The sequence below is a fragment of the Mustela lutreola genome, chromosome 8 (assembly GCF_030435805.1).
Source record: "Mustela lutreola isolate mMusLut2 chromosome 8, mMusLut2.pri, whole genome shotgun sequence".
NCBI classification, from domain to species: domain Eukaryota; kingdom Metazoa; phylum Chordata; class Mammalia; order Carnivora; family Mustelidae; genus Mustela; species Mustela lutreola.
The window spans coordinates 90,148,365-90,169,770 of NC_081297.1; the positions used below are offsets into that span (position 1 = coordinate 90,148,365).

General features: G+C 34.9%; 1 protein-coding gene and 1 pseudogene across 5 annotated transcripts in view; one reads left to right on the top strand and one right to left on the bottom strand.

Moving 5' to 3' along the window:
- Nucleotides 1-21,406, bottom strand: part of PIK3C2G (phosphatidylinositol-4-phosphate 3-kinase catalytic subunit type 2 gamma) — a 354,883-nt gene that overhangs the window by 194,076 nt on the left and 139,401 nt on the right. For all 5 annotated transcript variants that reach the window (XR_009356772.1, XM_059185937.1, XM_059185939.1 and 2 more), the window contains exons 17-18: nucleotides 6,718-6,811; nucleotides 3,374-3,468 (exon numbers count right to left, since the gene is read on the bottom strand). Coding sequence is in view for 4 of the 5 variants with exons in the window: in XM_059185937.1 (XP_059041920.1) it covers nucleotides 3,374-3,468; nucleotides 6,718-6,811 (189 nt within the window). In the remaining variant the exon portion in view is untranslated. The remainder of the gene's footprint in view (nucleotides 1-3,373; nucleotides 3,469-6,717; nucleotides 6,812-21,406) is intronic.
- Nucleotides 8,432-20,143, top strand: LOC131838200 (tetraspanin-2-like; annotated as a pseudogene).

The following is a 21,406-nucleotide window of genomic DNA, read 5'->3' on the forward strand; positions in this document are numbered from 1 at the left end:
CTAGCTAGATGATTGTAACTAGATGAATCACTTAATTTGTTGATATCCCTTTCTGGGTGAGAAAAAAAAAAGAGCTATAGCATTTATAAGGTTCCATCTGACTCCTAAATCCTGTAACTCTATGAGTATTTATTATCTATTTGTTTTGGAGATCAAATTCAAATATTATTAGAAGACAAAGATAATTACTAATATTAAGGTCATATTAAGGAAGAACAGATTCCTTTTTGTTGACCATATATTTTATTGGCTAAATTAAACCTGTAGTCTGAGAAAAAAATAAATATTTAACAATCTAAAGCTGTTTTTCAAGGCCTTAACCCAAATCTCTACCATGAACTATGACAAAGGAAGACTGATACTATTATAGGAACACCAGATTACTATCTAAGGAAGCAGTGATAAAATTGCATGTCGCTGTTGTAATGAAAAATTGCTGAAGAGTGGATTAGAAAGTTCAGTTCCCAAATGCCAGATCTGGTGCAAGTTCCAACATTTGAGGTCAGTATATATGCACAAAATGATCACTTTTATAACTCTTTACTTTTTTTTAAACAAGATAGAAAAATTTGAAGAGGACATCATTTAAATTAGGGATAAATTTAAGGTGGAGCTTTGTTACTGGCTTTTGTATTGATTTGAGGTAGAACTTTGTAAGAGATTATAAGATTCTATTTTCATATATTTAATAAAAGAAATAACACAAATGATATATGAAAATTAATTTAAAATTATATTCTGTTTTTAAAGATCTGTTTATGAAAAGAACTATATAAAACCTTTCTCCCATAGAAATAAAACAAACAAAAAAACAAACAAACAAAAAAAAGCCCCAGCTGTTCCTATATTGTGCCTCAACTAGAAAACTATGCTAATGGATTTTACAGATTATTGCATAACATGTACACTTTCTTAAAAATATCCATTACTTTTTCTCAGGTTGGTTGAGGTAGAGAATAGCTATTGTTAGCTTAGTGAATTGCTTATTGTAGAGATTTCATCCTGTGTATACTTTTCTGAGAATAGTAAGGTGAAAGATGATTATAAGAGATCAATATTAAATGACAACAAGACATATCTTTCCTTTATAAAAGAGTGAAGCAATAATTTATTATTCATTACATTGTGAAGGTAAAAGGTTAGTCAGTAGTAATATAATGATTCTAGAAGGTAAAGGAGAGGCTTTAAAACCTTCTATTGATTCTGTATCATGCATGCTCTATTACACTGTGATAACTCCCTGAAATACAGCTCTTTACTCTTTCTTCAGGGAGTGTTTCAGATCTCAAAGCAGAGAGAGCATTTACCTCCTCTGTGTATTCATTTGTATGCCTTCATCAGTATTTAACTCTGGCAGAAAGCGAGTGCATGTTTAGGCTTTTTTATTGACTTGATGGCCAGCCTTGCCTCTCTACCTTGCAGTTGTATTTGGAATGGATCACCATAAAGTGGACAGGATTTGTTGTCAGTTTTCTCTCTCACCTAGCCAAGGGATCTTCCCTGCTGCTTGGTTGCTAGCTGTCGTGTTGTTATCTTGTCAGCTTGTTTAGGCAAGGACTATTCTGTTTTATCCTTCATAGTTCAACAGGGTCTAGTATCTCAAGATTTGTTACATAAATAAAGAAACAATCATCTAATTTATCATGAGCAAAAAAAATTTTGGAGGGAACAATACTTAATCTAAAGCATTGACTCACTGATGATAGAACTTCAGGTATCAAGAGAAAGGATGATTTAGGAGAAAGGATGAGAGGGAGGCCAGGCTGGGGCCTTTGGTCCACAGGAAGACCCGCACCACTGTTGTCTTCACACAGATTAACTCAGAAGACAAAGGAGCTCTGGCTAAGCCGGTAGCAGCCATCAGGACCAATTACAATGACAGATACGATGAGATCCGCTGCCACTGGGGAAGCAATGTCCTGGGTCCAAAGACAGTGGCTTGCATAGCCAACTGGAAAAGGCAAAAACTAAAAACTGCCCACCCAACGGGGCTGAGTGGACACTGTTGAATATTCTGTATATAAAAGTAATAGAAAGTTCTCTTTCAAAAAAAAAAAATAAAAATAAAGAAAGAAAGGATGAGAGGGACATGTGTGACTTCAATCATATGATGCAAAATTTCCACATTATTTCACTTTATTTAGAGCAGTCCTTGATTTGAGAAATCTATCCCAAAATCTAGGTAAGAAAAGTTTAGGACAGAGCGCTTAGAAAATGAATGGGGAGATTTGGCATCATCTCAATTTTATGAGTGGCATTTTAAAGCTTGTAGGATTTGGTCCTTTAATTCTGTTGTCATCTTGGAAAGAAAGGCCTTGTGGTGCCAAAAATACCATTGCCTTAAGTCATTCAGTACCAGCAAACACTGATGCAACCAACAGCTTGTTCTTTGGGTCCTAATTCCTGATTTAGATTAGTCCCTGACTTCTGCTCATATTTTCTCTCCAATCCAGTTTTGACTTCACTAGTGATATCGATTGCCTAATACCTGATTGGGTCAATCTCCTGGAATAGCTCTAAAGCCCTGTCAGCTCTGTTTTGGCATCAAGCCTGATTGACTGTTCAAGCAGCCCTCTTCTGCCCCCTTCTGTCACAAGCCTGCAAGTGCACAGCTGGGCCCTGGTAACTTGATCCTAGTTTTACTGTGAGAACAAAAGACCACCAAGTGTAGCCACTTAAGTTTCCTCAGCAAGGTAGTAGCTGACTGAAAAACTGGGGAGAGTAAGACTTCATTCAAGACTCGATGAAAGAGTCCATTCAACAAAGGGCCCAGGGCTAGTCACGTGTCTGATGCCTCCCTATACTGACATAGTAGAGGACAATGTTCTGCTTTTCATATTAAACATTTGAAATGAAAATGAACATCAGAATAAACACTGGCGCCTAACAATTCCTTGTATCTCTACTTTGTTATGAAATGCTTGAGTTATTTTCATGGGCAGAGTAATGTCAACATGAGTAACATTTCTTGAAGCAGAAAAACATACTAAAAAATGAGAGTGACTTTTTACTATTAATTAAAGTGCTTTACTACCAACTGAAGCTAGTAGATGTTGTCTGCCATACATATGTGTGTGTGCTCCCTCAGTCTCTCTTAAAGAAAAAATAAAGCTATAGGAAAGATATCATCTGGCTTTAAAAATCAGATTGGATTTAAACAGCAGTAACTGTATAAAGGGAAGATTTTGAGGATGATGACAGTTAAATTGCACTCATAAATAAAAAAACTTGACAAATACTCTAATTTGGCTGAACTTTAAATGGAGGCTTATATCAATTACAAGGTAGGAAATCTTCTACATCTTCTAATGCTGTCTCACAGAGAGAAGTTGACAATAAAAAAGGTATCCTATCCTATTTTAGTTTATCTTACCAGTAAAGACGATGGGCAATCTGGATGCTTTGCAATGAACGGTGCAATAGGAGTTGTACCAGAGGACTTTCAAGGTTCCATTCAAACTTGACAGCCTGAAGTAAGAGATATAATTAATTTACACTTCTCAGTAACAAAACTTTAGCAGAATACAAAAGGCCTAATGAGGTTTATGAAAAGGCAAAGGAAAACAGCCTAAACATTTTAACAGAATGTTAAAATTATATTGGATATTTGATTATATTTGATATATTATAAGATAACCATATTAGCTGGTGTATAATGTAGTGCACACACATCACAGTTTGAATTTGTGAAGTTTCTTTCTCATTTATGCTTTAGTATCACAGGGTAATAAATAAGAGCAGATGTTTGGTGGAGTTCAACCATGCCTAGAAGGAAAATCCTGGCACACACAAAAATACATAGCATGATTAGTGTCCTAGATATAAAAATGGCATTATTCAATAGTAGAGACTTCTCCTCTTAGGGGAATGAAATTAATGCACATTCAAAGCCTTAACTGAAATCACCAATTGATACATCAGTATTATCCTGCAGAACCTAAAACTTTAGAGATTTCAGAGCTGATTGGTGCCACCCAAGTCAACACCTTTCCAAATCTTTTCCCTCATCTCTACTGTAAAAAGGTCCTTAAGATTTTCTCGGAAACCCAACCTGGTGGAAAATACAGGCAGTAATGGCAACCCCTAATATCCTTATGAGCCTAATTCAGATTAGGTACTCTACAGGGGCTACCCCGTCCACAGGGAGTACCTGGACCCCATCATTCTTCCAGAAATCTGAATATATTTGAAAATGAAAACAGGATCTCTTCAGAAAAAATTCCTTCCCTGTTTAAGACGCAAAGCTTCTATCTTTAGTTGCTCAATAGCCATTTAAGTCACACACCGCCGCTTCCCCCCAACACACACAGAGTTCAAGCCAGGTTTTATACCACCGTACAGACAGCAGACAAAAGTGGGCACAAAACACACTCACATACACACCTAAAGAAATATTTCAATATGCTGACCATACTCAAGGATGGGAAACTTTATGAAGTTGATTTCATAAAGATGATTTCAGCAAATTTGCATAAACTCTTAGTGTTATCTGAATGTATAAAGACCATAATGTATGTTCTCTTAAACTGCAGCCATGGCTTGCTTTCACTTACTTGCTAATACTAGCTGACCAGGTCCATAAGTTGTGTTGATGCCCTAATAAGATATCACATGAGCACATGAGCAAGAGAGAGATATCTTATAATTTATTTCCATGCTTGTCTTTTTAGCTTTCCTTTTGGGTTTCTCCATTGTTTCTTCTTGAATAAATACTTGTTGCTTTTAAATTGCTTCACTTGTTTCCAGACTCCCTGTATCACTCTGTGCACTGGTACAATTTCCCCCTCACTCCTACTTCACCATTTAGGAGGCTGGCAATATTTCTGGTGCACACTGCATTATTATGAACTGTTCTTGGAACCTACCCACAGAGTGTTGACCTGCGGTTTGCTGTAACCTCTGGGTCCAGGTCTAAATTATTTTCTGGCTATGAACAACATGTTCTGTTTTTGTTATGGACTTAGAGTCCTGTCTTATTTCTTTAATATATCCTGCATAATTCTAACAATATAATACATAACAAAATAACATACTTCAAGAAAATAATCAGTAGGGTAGAATTTTATGTTTCAAAAGTTTTTTGTGTTTCAAGTTTTGAAGTTAGGGGAGAGCATGGGGCAAATTCTGTAATAAATGTTTTGAAAATTCTTCCCCAGTTTTATTTTCCAGTCATTTTTTTTCCATCCCCAAACATTTTATTATCTTCATTTTTAATTAGGGAGTCGTTGCTGCACTTCCTAATTTTACTTCTGTGTATTTGATATGTTGGATTCTGTGTGTGTCTTGTCATATGAATTTGAATTTGCAGGTATATGGCTCTCAGTGTTATTTCTGGTGGTGAGTGCGTTGTGTATGTATTCTGAATGCCATTTTCAAATAGGTTTAGTATACACAAAATTTTGTAAAAACTTACTTTTTTGATTTAGGTTAGATAGAGCATGCTGCCAATACTCATGAATCATAGATGAAGCGTTCCTACAAGTTTGATTAATTTTTATTTGCACTACACTAACCTGAAAAGTATAGAAAAATCACAACTGTGAAATCTGTATAAGAAACTATATGGTATAGCTATTTTGAAACCAGCTTTCACTTTAGGAGTCCTTCAGAGAAGTGCATATTCCATGTGCAAAGCAATATGGTATTCTAGTCATTGACAGAGGTTTCCCCCATTAGTCTCAAAGTTCTGTGTCCTAGGGGCACTGGGGTAGCTCAGTTGGTTAAGCAGTTAAATGTCTGACTTCAGCTCAAGTCATGATCTCAGGGTCATGGGATCAAGCCCCACATCAGGTTCTGTGCTCAGTGGGGAGTCTGCTTCTCTCTCTGCTCCTTCCCCCTCCACCCCAATTGTACTCTCTCTCAGATAAATAAAATCTTAAAAAAAAAAATTCTCTGTCTTAAATGTTCAAAAACTAAGTCACTTGGCATTTAAGATAGCTTGTAATTACAATCTGACCTTTCAGATAAGAAAACATCAGAGTTAAAAAACAAAACAAAACCTGAAAAGCATAAAGGTTGCTATATTAGAACTACCTTTTCAGCCCTCATCACATAGTCACCCTGGGAAAACAATATTATTTGTAATTTTGACATTCAATCATTTACATGGTCATTTGCAAGATATATGGTTGTTTCTTTTTCAAAATATTAACACCGAATCAGTCTTTGCTCATATTTCTATATTTCATTTATGTGACCATATTATTTCCTAAAATAACTCCAACACTGTGATATTTAATGCTGTGGCTAATATGCAGTATCTGTTGGCAGAATTCAGGTATTATCTTATAAAACCACTTTTATAGATTGATAATCAATGTTCGAATGGTCTAAGATACAGGCAAGAAACCCATGTATTATGAGGAGCTGCCTAGGAAAGACTATTTTCTAAGTAACATTCATTTTATTTTTAATTGTTCTACATAGTTAGATGGAAAGATTTCATCACCATTATTTCTTTATTTTGCCCCAACTCTCAATGATAATTTTTTTTTTTTTTTAATTTCCTCTTTGGCTCTTACAGATAGTTTCTGTAACTATCAGTTTGGGCTAAAGAATGTCTATGTTACCTAAGTTGACACACGAGCTATGATTTAGTCTCTGGCTTGCCAAATTACAATACCACTTTATATAGTCTAGTGTTGACTTATTGGAAACTCTTTTTAGAGGATTATTAGTTAAAATCCTAGAATCCTTTGGAAATTCTGCTGTTCTTACCTGAACCAGCTGTGGGAGATATTCCAGTAGTTCATCATTCAAAAGGTTGTCTAATTGCTGAACAGCCACTTTACGAATTTCTTGATCTGGAAAACTAACACAAAGTAAATGTATTTATTAAGCTATTAATGGTATGGAGTAATCTATGAAAAATGTCATGGAGAAGAGGGAATGAATTCTACCCCCAGCACATAAGATAAAATCATAATCTCACAATCAATTAAGACGACTATTAGCACCAGCTTATTATTTTTCCACATTCTGTACTCTCAGGTGGAATGTAATAAAAAGCCTTTTCAACTAGATTTTGGAAACTTGGGTTTAAGTCAGAAACTGGCAGCTACCTTGTCTATAAAAAAAATCATAGGATATCTAAAATCTTTCTACAGTGTATGAAAATCTTTGCTTATCATTTAGCAATGCATTTCTTAAGTAAATTATTACCAGCTAGAGACCTGATGGTTTATATGATTAAAAAATGGGATATAATATATTTAGATGAGTTTTGGCCAGATCATAATGAGAAATCAGAAATTTAATAAACAAAAATACTTTCATAAGACTAACTCTTACCAGGATATGAAGACCTTGAGGTTAACTGTGCCTTATTCATTTTTGGACTGCAAATGTCTGTTTTAAGATTTAGCACCCATTAGACACTCAATAAATATTTGTTACTGAACTAAATTCATGGAAGTATTTAGCATCTGAATATCTACTCTCAAAACAATTAATCCTCAAAAGGGCTCCTCAGGCTCCATCATCTTGCTTCCACAGAAGAATTAAATACAGTTATCTCCAAGATCCTGGCAAGTGCCTACAGATAACTTTTGGCCCCACACCGTTTTGACATGCTTTTGACATACAGCTTTGACAGGATTAGCTATAACTGGGCTTCGGTAAGAGCAATTAATTTTAAATAAGTTTTCAGAAAAAAATGATATGCCTAATTTTAAACTTGAAGGAACGACTTATAGTAACTGAAACTGGTTGAAAAACAAGGAAAAAATAAACAAACAAAAGTCAAAAATCCTTTTGCATGGAAACAAACTGAATGCTTTCAACCAATCAAGTGAGAGCTCTGAAGATTGGCTCTTAATATTAAGGAGGTTAGGAAACTTTAGAGTCTTTACTGTCCAGTCTCTTCAGCGTATCAGTTTACTCAAGGGTGAAATGAATACTATGCAGTTACAGTGTCAAGGAAAACTGGTATTACTTAGTATCTCTCAACTGTCCTTAGCAGTTTGAAATGTAATGCTTAAATGTAATGTTTTACATATTTTTCTTAAATTAAACTGAGCATTTTAATTGCAACAAAAATTTCACTTGCATGGTTAACGCACTTGAAACCCTTATTTCTGACCTGTAAATACTTTTTCAATAATTTTCTCCCTTCGAACAATCTAGCAGTAAGACGCAGCAAGAACTGCAGTCCAGACACATCTCTTGAAGTACTGCTAAGGTCAGAAGATCCCAGCATAGCATCAAGTGCAGGTAGAGAGCAGAAAGGGTGCAATAAAAATGCAAAGCTAGAAGAAGGTCAGCTTGTTTTAGCACACTGAGACTACTTTCTCCTAACTAAATGTGATTGATTCTAATTTATTGCTCTCAATTACTAAACCATTTGTCTGAAGCCTGTAGACATCAAGGACAGTTTGAGGACAGTTTGAAGTCTTAGAGGGAATAGTTACTCGAACATTTTGCTGCCTAAGTGATGAGGTAAGTCAGATAGGAGTCACCCATGCTTTCTTTTGTACTTATTTTACCTTATGGATATGAATGACAGTAGAAAAAGAAAAATAGAAACAAACATCACAATAAAATAGAACTCTTTGGTGAACACTATGCCTCTAATTATGTATTTATTTCCAAATACTAGAATGTAAACTCCATGAAAGCAGAAAATTTTTGCCTGTCTCCAGATTGGTAAATATGCTCTACATGTAAGTTTGCCGAATGTCTAAACTGAATTCTCTTTCCACCTAAAACATTTCTACTGCTAGACTTTTCTCTCATGGTCTGTGTTACTATCTTTCTCCAATCATGCAGCTCTAAAATTTTGAGTCATGTTTTCCCCCTTTTTTGCCCTCTTCATTGAATTTTCCACCCTTTCCCATCTGGCAAAATTCGATTCATCTTTGAAGTCAAAACTCAAGGACCAGTTTATCGGAGAAGGTGTTCCAGCTCCTTGGCAGCCCCCTGTAGAGTTTATCACAGTCTTCTCAGTGGGATTCTATATTATGTACTTGGTTGAAGGCAGGCTCATTCATTATGAATCCCTGATGCAAGCACAGCTGAATAATAAGTTCCTAGTAGTCTCTTCTCTTCATATCCAATCAGTTGCCAAGTTCCCTCGACTCTTTTTATCCTAATGGTACTCTAGCATTATGCTTGTTTTCAGTTTCTTCTGTAACTAGCTAGTCGAAGCCACAATTATCTCATGCTGGTACTAACATTTTTCATAGTAATACCTTATAAATTCCCCAAGTTATTTCTAAATTCATTTCTCATAAAACATTAAATGGGTTTCTATTTCCAATATACCTCTCTTAGTCCCATACTGCTTATCTAGATAGCCAAGGCTAGATGAACATCAGGTCTTTCTCCTACTGTAATACTGACTAAACTGCATTGGTTCACTGGTTATTTTACTCTGAAAATGTCATGTGCATTCTCTCCTTTGTGGAACAGCTTTTCTTTTCTTGTTAAAGTTCCATTCCTCCTTCAAATGTGGTTCAAATCCTCTTAAAGGTGACTATCCCAATCTTTACTGATCGCTTTTCTGAACTCCAAGGGTATGGACTGGCTGACTCCACTGGGCAATTAAGCTATGTTAGTGTTTATTAGAATTTGTCTTTTTTATATATGTGCCATCATTCCTCAACTAGTGAATAAATCAACTGAAGATAAGAATTGTTCAATCCTCTTTTTTTTTTTTTTTTTTTAATTCTTAGGATTTAGCCCCGTGCTCCATTCTTATTGGGTCATTAATAAAAATGCATTGATCATGATGGTAGTAATCAGAAAAAATCACACTATTGGGCCCATTTTATTTCTTGCTGTGCTCCGAGATAATTTACATTGGTAGCAATAGATATAACCCAAAATACCACTTATGTAAGTCCCAGGTTTTTAAAATTTGTTTCCTCTCAGTCAAAAGGGTGAAAGAAAAACAAATCTGAAGGTAATGAAAAAAGAAGGATGTATTTTTTTTTTTTCAGACTCCTTCAGGAATAGAACAGACACTAGTTATATCTATACAGCCCAAAAGAAAAATTATATATTTGTATTAATATGTGGAAATGTTGGTAAGAACATTTTTCAGATTAATGGAAAGGAACAGATCTTTTTATTCACTACTCTTGCATGAAGTTTAGGAAGAAATTGGAATAGAAATTGCTAAGAGACTAACCACATGACATCCTGGGATGTGACTAAGGCCTAACAACAGTAAAGCATATCCAAATATAACTTTCATTCGATTATTTTAGGAAGAGTTGGCCACATTTAGAGAGATGTTGGAGTGTTTACTGAAGCTCCTGGGAAATGTGTCCCTTCATACATTATGGCAATATATAGCAACGTGTATTTTTAAAAATCTTTAAAATTTGATTATTTTTTGATCTAATGATTTACTTTTGGGAATTTATCCTAAGAAGATAATCAGAGATATGTGTGAGGTTATATGTAATTGTATGTCTAAAATAAAAGTTAAATAAGCTATGACCATATAGTAGAATACATGTAGTCTAAAATATTAAAAGGATATTTAGTGATATTAAAATATAATGAAAAGTATATGCAGTATAATACCATTTAAAAATGTGCCTATTTCTCCATAAGCTTGACAAAAAGATGAGAACATCAAAAATATTAATACAAAATACTTGAATGGAAATTTCATGGATGATTTTAGTTTTCTTTTTTAAGCTTAATTTTTAAAGTTTTTCAAACTTTCTATAAGAAAGTTTCATTGGTTACTAAAATATAATGATTTTTTTTAAGTAAGGCTCATTTAACTAATTATGAATATATATGCGTAAGTATAAGTTCATTTCCAGAACTACAAAAAAGCTACAAATCATATGTTCCTTTAAGAATAAACATCACTGTGTAAAAGAACAAGTATTTTATTTTTTTGGTTGACTTAAAATATTCTTTTAGCATAATCGGTCCATATAGGGATCTCTGCCCTGAGAGAATTTCTGCTTAATACCTTTTCAGGGACCTGACCTCAGGCAAAGATCAATGGACAAATATATTCCACCAATCTTGGCATTTCTTTCCTGTGATGTAGTCTGAAATTGTTTAAACATTCTCTTGGGGCATAGTTATTGGCATTTCATGCTCAGTAACGCATTCCTCAATGCGGTGAGAGCTACCCATATTTTCTGAATGTCATGTGATATTTATATACTGAAATGTCATATGTGACAGAAGAACTGCAAAGTATTTTGAATTTTCCACAAGTCAGGTTATTGTACTTTCCAATGACCTGACTTTCTTGAAAAATACACGTAATTCCTGCCAAAAATAAACCAGTGATTCTGCTAACCTTGGTAGTACTGATTACTAGAGTCATGGGCCTTATACCTTGAGACTGCAGAAGAAATGAAACTATCATTAGAAAATTTATTAGGGTGATTTTAACAAGGTCCTCATTTACTTGAGTTTGTAAGAAACTTTCTTATACTCATTCAGAAAATAAATCATTTACAATGCAGTAAGTGGCAATCTATTGGATTTGAGATATTAAAAAGATACAAGGTGAGTAAAATTCTATGACTTGGAGAGAAGATCATATAAGGTGAGGATTTCCATTTATTAAGAATTTTTAAAAATAAGTGTAACAAGAGTTCATGTGAAATAATCACTTCTTTAAGGTTATTCATCATTTTTTAACCATCCATTTAAGTAACTTTAGGTTATTTAATTTACTTTCCAAGCATGTCTGAATAGCGAGCAAAACCAAATTTGGTCAAAAGCAAAATATCAGACTGGCTTACTATTCAGTTTTATATGAGTTTCATGAACAATGATTCTATCTATTCAGGCCTTGTTTTCCTCTCAACTGGGCTAACAGTTGTGTCGTTGGCATCTGTAAAAGGACATAATTCTGCAGCTAAGATAAATATAACTCTGTACAATAATTGTTAAGGAAATATTTAAAAATTGGACATTTTTAATGTATTGTCTAATGAGTTCATTTAGACACAAAGAAAAAAAAACTACTTCTCAAAGACTAGAATTGTAAAAGTTAATAAAATGAATCTAAGACATGTGGCTAAAAAACTGAAAGTGAAAAAATTAAGTAAAATGAAAGCAACTTCAAGACAAACATTTTCAAAGGAACTTTAGTGAAATACAACTCTGTATTTTGCCCACCGTGTAAACACAAAACTCATAGTCAAGCAGAGGACTGAGATGAAATGGTAATCCTTACCTGGGCAGGAAAGGAAGAGTATCAAGTATTTAGGTAACTCTTTAGCTGAATGTAGAAGTAGAAACTGCCCAGTGTTTAGGTTGCTGTGCAAGAGAGTTCTCCTGTTTTTGGTTTCAAGACCATTTTAACACTCTTAAAAATTAGGGAAGAGTCCAAAGAATTTTTGTTGAGTTACATCTATCAAGAATTGCCATATTAGAAACATTTAAGATATTTAAGATATATTTAACAATAATTATCCTTTTACATGTTAACATAAACAATATACTCCTATGAAAAAGAGCTATACTTTCAAAAACGAAGAAAATATTTAGAGAGAAGAATGATATTCTTTCAGATTTTTGCAAATATCTATAATGTCTGGCTTAACAGAAGACAGATCCCCCTATCTGTTTCTGTATTAAATCTGTTGTAATACCGCATGTCTGAAACACTCTACACCCGTGAGTGAATACATGTAACAGAGGCAAGTGACATATTAGAGTTATTATGGAAATAGTCTTGACCTTACAACACCCATATAAGCTTCTTGGGGACTACAAACTGAGCTTTGAGAACGTAGTTTTGGCATGTTATTGTTGTAGGGCCATAAGTTAATGAATCAGCATCTGTAGTCTGTTTTGAAGACAGTAGCACATCAACTTATCTTTTCCCTGAATGACAAATTGGCTTTGAAGTCACATGACTAACACTCAGATTTGTGGGGGCATCATTCCTCTTCTCTCTCCTCAGTCATTTACAGCTCCTCTCAAAGGGAGAAAGGAACATCACCAAGGATCCAGACAACTTTCAACAGGAGCAGTGGCACCATGAAGTGAAATTTCAACAGAAAAATACATCTTTCAACTTCTTCCACTTGACTTGTTATTTTGTCATTTTTATTCCTTTCTTATTTTCTCCCTCTATCATTGTTTTTCTCTTTTGTCTTCTTTGACTCGCCTGAAAAATGATACAGGGTCACTATCTTACTGAAAAAACTTTTCAAGTGATGGGTAAAAGCCAAATGCAATGTAACAAATGTCAACCTTAAAAAAAAAAAAAGGAACTTTGGGTAAAATGAAAAGTAAAGAAATCTGAGATCAAATTTAAGTGTAAGAGAAATGTCAGACTTAGGAATACACAGTAAGAATTCATGCAGAATGCCATGAGGCTATTCATAGCTAAAAGCCCCAATGTCAGGTTAGAATTAGAAAACTATCAGAAGTGCAGAATATTTTCTCCAGCAGGTTTTGAGTTTGATGACACACTCAGCATCAACTTGGAAGAAAAATGTCAATACGAATATATTTGCTATTTTTCTAGTACTAAAAATGATCAGATATGACAGAAGAAATTTTTTCTAGGGAAAGTGGAGAATAAGGATCCTTTAAGATGATTGTAAACCTCTACCCACTGAATAATTCATGTTCCTTCAAGGATTTTCACATGATTACAGAATATTAGAACTCAAGGAAACTTGGAGACCTGGATCAATCTCCTGAATATAAAGATAAAAAAACAAAAAGAGAATCTGAGCTGTTTGCCCAAGGCCATCTGTTGCTGGCACTGAAACTAAAATTCAAATATCCAGAATATGAGGCCAACAGGCTCTGTATAGTACTTCTAGGAAGGTCTTTTTCTCTTTTGATCATGTAGACTTATATGAAGTCTACTAGATCAGCTTGAACATATTACTTATTTTATGACATTCTAAATGATGAATAGAGACATATAGTGAGTAATATAATTTGTCTAATTGGACTAGGACATTGACCCAGTCATAACCCAGTAGAAATAAGAATGATCCAAAGAGACCTTAGGAACTGTGCAGAGATATTTCTTGATGGATAGCTCATGGATCTACATATAGAAATTGAGAATTAACTCTATTATTTATGGTATTAATTGGACTTATTTATAATTAAACAGTAGTTATTGATTTTGTTTTTCTATATGATTACATTTTGATTTTATATACAGACAAGATTAGAAAGGCACTACATAAAGCAAGTGGTATACTGGAGGCACTGTGTAGAAATTTTTCTTTTTTAAGATTTAATTTATGGGAGAGGGGTATGAGCAGGGGAAAGGGCAGAGGGAGAGAGAAAAGCAGACTCCCCGCTGAGCAGGGAGCCCAATGAGATAATCTCAGGGCCCTGGGATCATGACCTGAGCCGAAGGCAGATGCCTAACCAACTGAGCCACCCAGGTGCTGCAGAAATTTTGTGTTTGGATGGATTCAACCTTACATGCAAAAGCAGCATGAAGTTATGAAAAAGAATAAGGGATTTTGAGTTTAAATATTAAGGGTCTTCTTTTCCTATCTTACACTTTCTCTCTAAGCAAATTTATCTATGCCCTTAACTTAATTCCCATCTTTCTGTGGATGATTTCCAAATTGGGATCTCTAGCTTAGATTTCTTCTTTGAACCATCACCAGCCATCTCAAGCACACATCAAAGCCAACCTGTCCCAACCTAAATGTCAGGGTTCTTCTAATAACATCTACTTGTTACCCAGAGTGCCTATCTTAGTGGATGTTTCTATTTTCCATTTACTTGCATTATACAGAAACCTAGAAGTAATCTTTGACACCTTCCTTCTTTACTGCCCTTCTTTATTCAATCCTGTCACTTTTAAATGTTCTGATTCTATTCATTTTATTTCATCACCACTACCACACTTCTAAGGCTGACTTCCTATCCTCTGACACTCAGACTACTTCTTAGCTTCTGTAGCTTCTGTAGCTTCCTAACGGTTCCCTCATTTACTTCTGCTTCTCTCACCAAATTTATGCTTCACTCAGAAACCAGAGTGATCTTTAAAAGATGCAAATTTGTGCATTATGCCAGCTTTAGTGCCAAATGAAGTGCCTTATATGAGTAAGCCATCAATAAATACCCACAGAGTAAATGAATAGACAAATTGGGCTTCAATTTCTCCATCTGTAAAATGGGGACAGTAAAATGGGGGAAACTGTAAATGTTGGGAATAATATTAAAGAGGCTGTCTTATAGAACAAACCATATAACATTTTATGAAAGTGCTTTGCAAGCTATGTCATTATTCAATTGTAAAATACTTATCATATAAATTATAACAAGTGAATTTAACTTACTAAACTTAGTTGAAATGAAATTATTCTCAAGAATTTATCAATTTCTATAGTTTGGCATTAAAAGAATCTGAAAACTCTAAACTCTTAATATAATTATGATGAAGAGGATAATAATGATAAAGATGATTGGTACAATTTTATTGAATACTCTCATAAGTACTTTACCCTATAAGGCACAGGATGTTATTACCCTCTCTTTATAGATAAGGAAGTATGCCCAAGGTCATTCAAGTAATAAGTGACAGAGTCAGATATGTCTGATCTCAAAACTTGTGCTGTCAACTGTGAAATTTGGAAGCAACTCCAGAAACTCTCTAAAAGTGCACACAGACAAGATATACACCTTTGGGTTTATGCTGTTCTACATTTCTCATTCTCAGTATATCAGAAGAGTATTTACTCTTCCTTCATAGACAATATTGAAAATTCCACATTTTTCTCTTCCATATTCATACTAATCTATAATATATTATATATTCAATTTTTTCCTTGCCTCCCACCTGAGATGAAGAAGTTACTCTCTTCCATTCCTTGGATAAAATTCCCTTTTGTACTTTTGTTCCAGGCTATTGGCTATTAATACCCTCTCACTATGCCACTTCACCGTCCATCTACTTTCTAATCTTCCCTTCCTGTATCATCCCTCATGTCAATTTGTAAACATGCTTCAAGGTTTTTTATTTGAACAAGCATACCAACCCCAAACCTCAAAGCCTTTACCATCAATTTTATTCCAAGAGTCATAATTTACTTATTTCTTGCTGTTTCCTCTTTAAGATCTTGAAGTATGGTATCCAGCTTTACTGTAGTATTACAATTGTCTCATGAATGCCATCAGTGACTGCTCTATTCTCAGTCCGTTGATTTGTTTTTAGACTGAATTCTACTAAACACCTCTCCAAAACCTTTGAAAACCCTTTTTAAAGAGTTTATTTATTTATTTAAGAAAGAGAGAGAGAGAGAGAGAGAAAGTCAGAGAGCACAGGGGAGGGGCAGAGAGAGAAAATTTCAAGCAGACTCCACACTGAGTACAGAGCCCAAAACAGGGTTCCATCTCAGGCCTCTGAGATCAGGACCTGAGCTGAAACTAAGAGTCCAGTGCTTGACCAACTGAGCCATCCAGGTGCCCCTTTGGAAAACCTTTTTTATGAATTCTAAATTACCAATCCTTTCTCCATCTCCTCCAACCACTTGGTCACTCTTCCTATTGCCTTTCCTGGTTTTGTTTGCTTTCTATATTGCTTTTAAAATGTTGCTACTCAGGGCGCCTGGGTGGCTCAGTGGGTTAAAGCGTCTGCCTTCAGCTCAGGTCATGATCCCAGGGTCCTGGGATAGAGCTCTCTGCTCAGCAGGGAGCCTGCTTCCTCTTCTCTCTCTGCCTGCTTCTCTGCCTACTTGTGATCTCTGTCTGTCAAATAAATAAATAAAATCTTTTAAAAAATAAATAAATAAAATAAAATGTTGCTACTCTCCAGGGTTCCATCTTTTACTCCTTTCTATATTTCCTTTACATGTTTGCACACAGTACAGCTACTTCTATGGCTTCAGTTACTGTCTTCAAGCCAATAATTCACATATTATTTTTTAAGCTTTCATTTCTCTACTAGGCTTCAGGTCTGAATATACAACCACATACTGGTCATCTCCTTCTAGATATCCCACAGGGCTTTAATTATTCAATATTCCAAAACAGAACTCTCTACCTTATACCACCCAAATGTTCTCTTTCTTCTATTATCCTTGTCTTGATTAACCCTATAGTTTTCTATCATTTACCCAAAATGGAAAACTCCAAGTCTTCAATTTCTCTTCTCTTTTTTTCATTTTTCTCTGAAATGTTTCTCAGATCTGCTCTGTGGATTTCTACTGTTTTTCAGGCCCAGACCATTTTTCAAATAGACTATTCAATACCTGACATCTATCTAATATCCTTGTTCTCATTTTCTTTCTTTAGTTCATCCTTCACATTGATGTCAGCATTATTCTTATATACCATAAATTTGGCTGTATGACTCCCATTCTTAACAAAATTCCATGGGCTGCAGAAATGAGTCTGCAGTAACTATCTGGCTCATGATACCTAAAACATCCTAGGCTTACCTGTCTTTCTAGTCTTGTCTCGTGGTACAGTTCCCTTCTAATATAGTATTAAATTACTCACTATTCTCTGAACCTCTATAACCATGCACATGCTAGTCTTTCTTCTTAAAATGCCATTTCCTCTCTTATCCACTCAGGAAATTGCTATGAATATTTCAATTCAGACTTCAATTCCTTTGTGAAGATTTCCTTACCTTCTCAGAAAGAATCTGACCCTCTCTCCTTTGGGCACATAGAGCACTTAGGACTTTGGTTACAGTATGGAATATATTGTGGGGTGATCTTTAGCATTAGTCTTTTTCTCTAAATTGCTTTTTAGAGATAGTCACTGTGACTTATTATTCAGTCTCTTTGATTCATTGCATGTCAATTTCCACATACACATATTTGTGCTCAATATATAAATGTGAAAGACACACCATTATCCATCACTTAATTATTTAGTCTAATGTAGAAGTTATTAACTGTCTCCTTTTAAATATTCCATGCTACCTATTTAAAATGCTAGTCAAGAATGCCTTTCGTGTAAATTGATCTCTATAATAAAAGATACAGTGGTTTCATCCAAACATGTTTATGAAACATTTTTCCAAGGAAACTGATTTTGGATGCTAAAGCACCACCTGTTAAGCACTGTTCTTCTTCCTGCAAAATAATAATTTTACATCACGTGGGATGGCAAGTTCTAGTACCTTGTCAAATTTTTATTTAAGCTTCTGATGTAATGCTCTGATGCCAGTTCAGAGTTGCTATTTTTAAATGAATCCTTTCCTTGAACTGTCTTTTAATTCCATGGGTAATTTCTGCTTGCTATCAGCAGTTGAAGCTATGCCTGTGCATCAGTGTTCAAGAAAATAGCAACCATCTGCCAAGAACCACAGACCTTAGCCCTTGGTCTCTGGTATTCTGACAGCACTGCCTTCTCTAATGGAAATATCAGTACCCGGTGAGCACACTGCTGGCACTCAGTAGTGGAAATATTAACACCCCATGCCCCACACTAGGTAAATTAAATCTCAACATGTCTCTTGCTAAAAATAAACCAAAAGGAGGTGGTGAATCTTTGAACTGGATTAAATAAACAGCAATATTAAAAATTCTCTGAGCTAGAAATGGAGCACACCAGTTCTCAAGAGGTTAAACCATTGGAAAAATAGACTATTCAAAGGAGAAAAAATACAGATCTCTGAAGACCTCACTCTGACAACTCACTTAACAAGCACAAACTGTTTGTTCTAGAAAAGTCAGCTTTTGAATTTAGAGAAGTTGAAAGGTTCATTTTTGGAAACAGCTTGTCCTCAAGTTTTTTAGTAGTTCAGTTAAAGAGAGTGGGAGTCATAGAATGAGTGCAATGGAAATATTTTAACCTTCCCAGTGACCTTCTTTGATGCATGATAAGGAACCGTCCAATGTTCAAATAAATCAAATTTCTGCTAAATTTCCTAAATGATGCATAATAAACAGCACTCTACTTTGAAAGCAGTCCCTATAATTTCTAAAAATCTGATTCTTCAGAAAAAAAGAAATTACACAGTGAAGTAGAAACACCGAAGCATGATAAAATAGTTAAGTACTGCTATTTACTATAATAAGACCATATTAAGATAGTTTTATTTACATATTTAGTATGTAAATAGCCTAGAATATTTGTGTAGAAAGGCTGTAAGCATAGCAGTTAAGATTTCAAGCTCTAAATCTCTGGATTTAACCTGAGCTCCTCAATTTACTAGCGTTCCATTGGGCAACTTAATCTCTGTAAGCCTCAGCTTCCTCACAGGTACAACTGAAATAATAATAGTATTTGCTTCATAAGGTTATTGTGACTATTAAAATTAGATAGTACTAAGGGGCACTAAGTAGTAATTTGATCTTTATATTTAAAACACTGTGTCAAATAGATTTTCAGTATCTATTTAGGTAGAGAAGGCTCACTATAAACAGAATTATGCTTATTTATCAGGGATCAGAGAATACTGAAGTCCGTCTAGCAAGTCCTTTCATTTTACAAGCAGGAAAACTAAGCAGTATTATAGGCTTTATTCTGATAAACATTTTTGTAAGAGGCTGCCACAACTCTCAGCATGAGTGTGGGGTTGGGGACTCAGGATCGTGATAGAGCGGTGAGCCCCATGGAACGCCTCTGCAGTGTCCGCAGTGCAAAAAGTACCTACTGCTTGGCTTCAACCTGCTCTTTTGGCTGACCAGGTCAGCTGTCATTGCTTTTGGACCATGGTTTTGGTTTGGAGGCACCGTGAAGGATTTATTATCAGAGGATGAGTCATCGCCATATATCTACCTGGGGCTCTTGTGTGCTGGTTGGAGCAGGAGCCCTGATAATAGCCATGGGTTTCTTCAGGTGTTAGGAAGCCATGAGGCAGATTTAGTGTATGGTTGGCTTTTTCACCTGCCTATTGGTGAAATCTGCTGCTAAAGTAACCACTGGAGTATTTTTTTTTTTATAGGCAAGGGTGTAGCTATATGATAGGCTCGGACCATATATGAAGAGGCTTATTATAACTATTACCCTACAGATAGGGAAAAGGGAAACAGGACTCTCGTACTTTCCACTCAACATTTTAGTGTTGTGAAACAAAAGGTCTGAACAGGTCCAATCCATATGCCTAAAGGAGCTTCTCAGACACAGACATTGTATTGGTAAAATTGAGACCATAATCAGCGTTAAACTGGAATCTGTTGGTATTGGAATTGGTGGTCTCATGATCTTTGGCATGATGTTCAGCATGGTCCTTGGCTGTGCAATGTTAAACTCATGAGATGTGATATGAAGCCACTTCTACATGGAAAGTACAAGATAGAAAGTACAAGATACAGCTTTCACATGCTGTTGCAGGAACAGTCTCCTAGCTCATTTTTAATATTCGAAGGACACTTTGGATCTAAAATAATCTGTTGTCAATTGTACATTTGCACATGTATGAAGGTTTGCCTCATTACTGATTTACCCCTTGAGTAAACTCCTACTGCTTATGTTGATTGAAATTATATTCATGGTTTGGTTTGCATGTTTCTGGCACATGCATTATATACAATGCAATCTGTTTGCTGGGAATTCCGGATTCTTGTTATGTCAGAGCAACAACCTATTTGCCTCTGAAAAAAAGAAGACTGAAACTTTTATAATGTTTAAAAACTTGGGTATTCAAAAAGAAGATTTTTCTAAGAAATATTCCATAAACTTTATAAAGGTATTAGTTGACACATTTAATGTCTTTTAAATAGACCAAGGTATATCTTAGTAAAACAATAATAATTCCCCTCCATAAAGCCAGTTTATGCTTTAGAAACTAGAAAGATGTTATATCATCTGGTGAGAAAATTAGGCTTTAGAGATATTATAGAGATTCATATTTCTATTTTTACTTTTCTGTTCTTTTAAATTTTTAATAGCTTTACTGAGACACAATTCAAATTCTATACAATTCACTTAAAGTGTACAATTCAATGGTTTTGAATATGTTCCAGGAGTTGTGTAACTATAACCAAAAAAAGAAACTTCATACCCTTTAGCAATCAACCCTCTTTTCCCCCCAACCTTCCCAAGACCTATGCAATCACTAATCCACTTTCTGCATCTATAGTTTTGCCAATTTTGGATATATCTTATAAATGGAATCCTATAATCTTTTGCGACTGACTTCTTTCATTCAGCATAATGTTTTCAAGGTTTACTCATGTTGTAACATGTATTATTACTGATTCCTTTTTATTATTGAATAATATTACAGTGTATGGTTAGACCACATTTTATTTGTCCATTCATTAGCTGATGGTCTTTTGGGTTGTTTTTCTTTTTTGGCTATTATAAATATTGCTTCTCTGGATATTCATGTATGAGTTTTTGATGGACTATGTATTTTATCCTGGGTATATACTTAAGAGTGGAATTGTTGGGTCATACAGTAACTCAATGTTTTATATCTAAGGAATTGAAAATTACTTTCCAAAGTGGTTGCACCATTTTACATTCCTACCAGCAATGTGTGAGTTTTCCAATCCCTCCACATCCTGGCCAACACTTAATATTATTT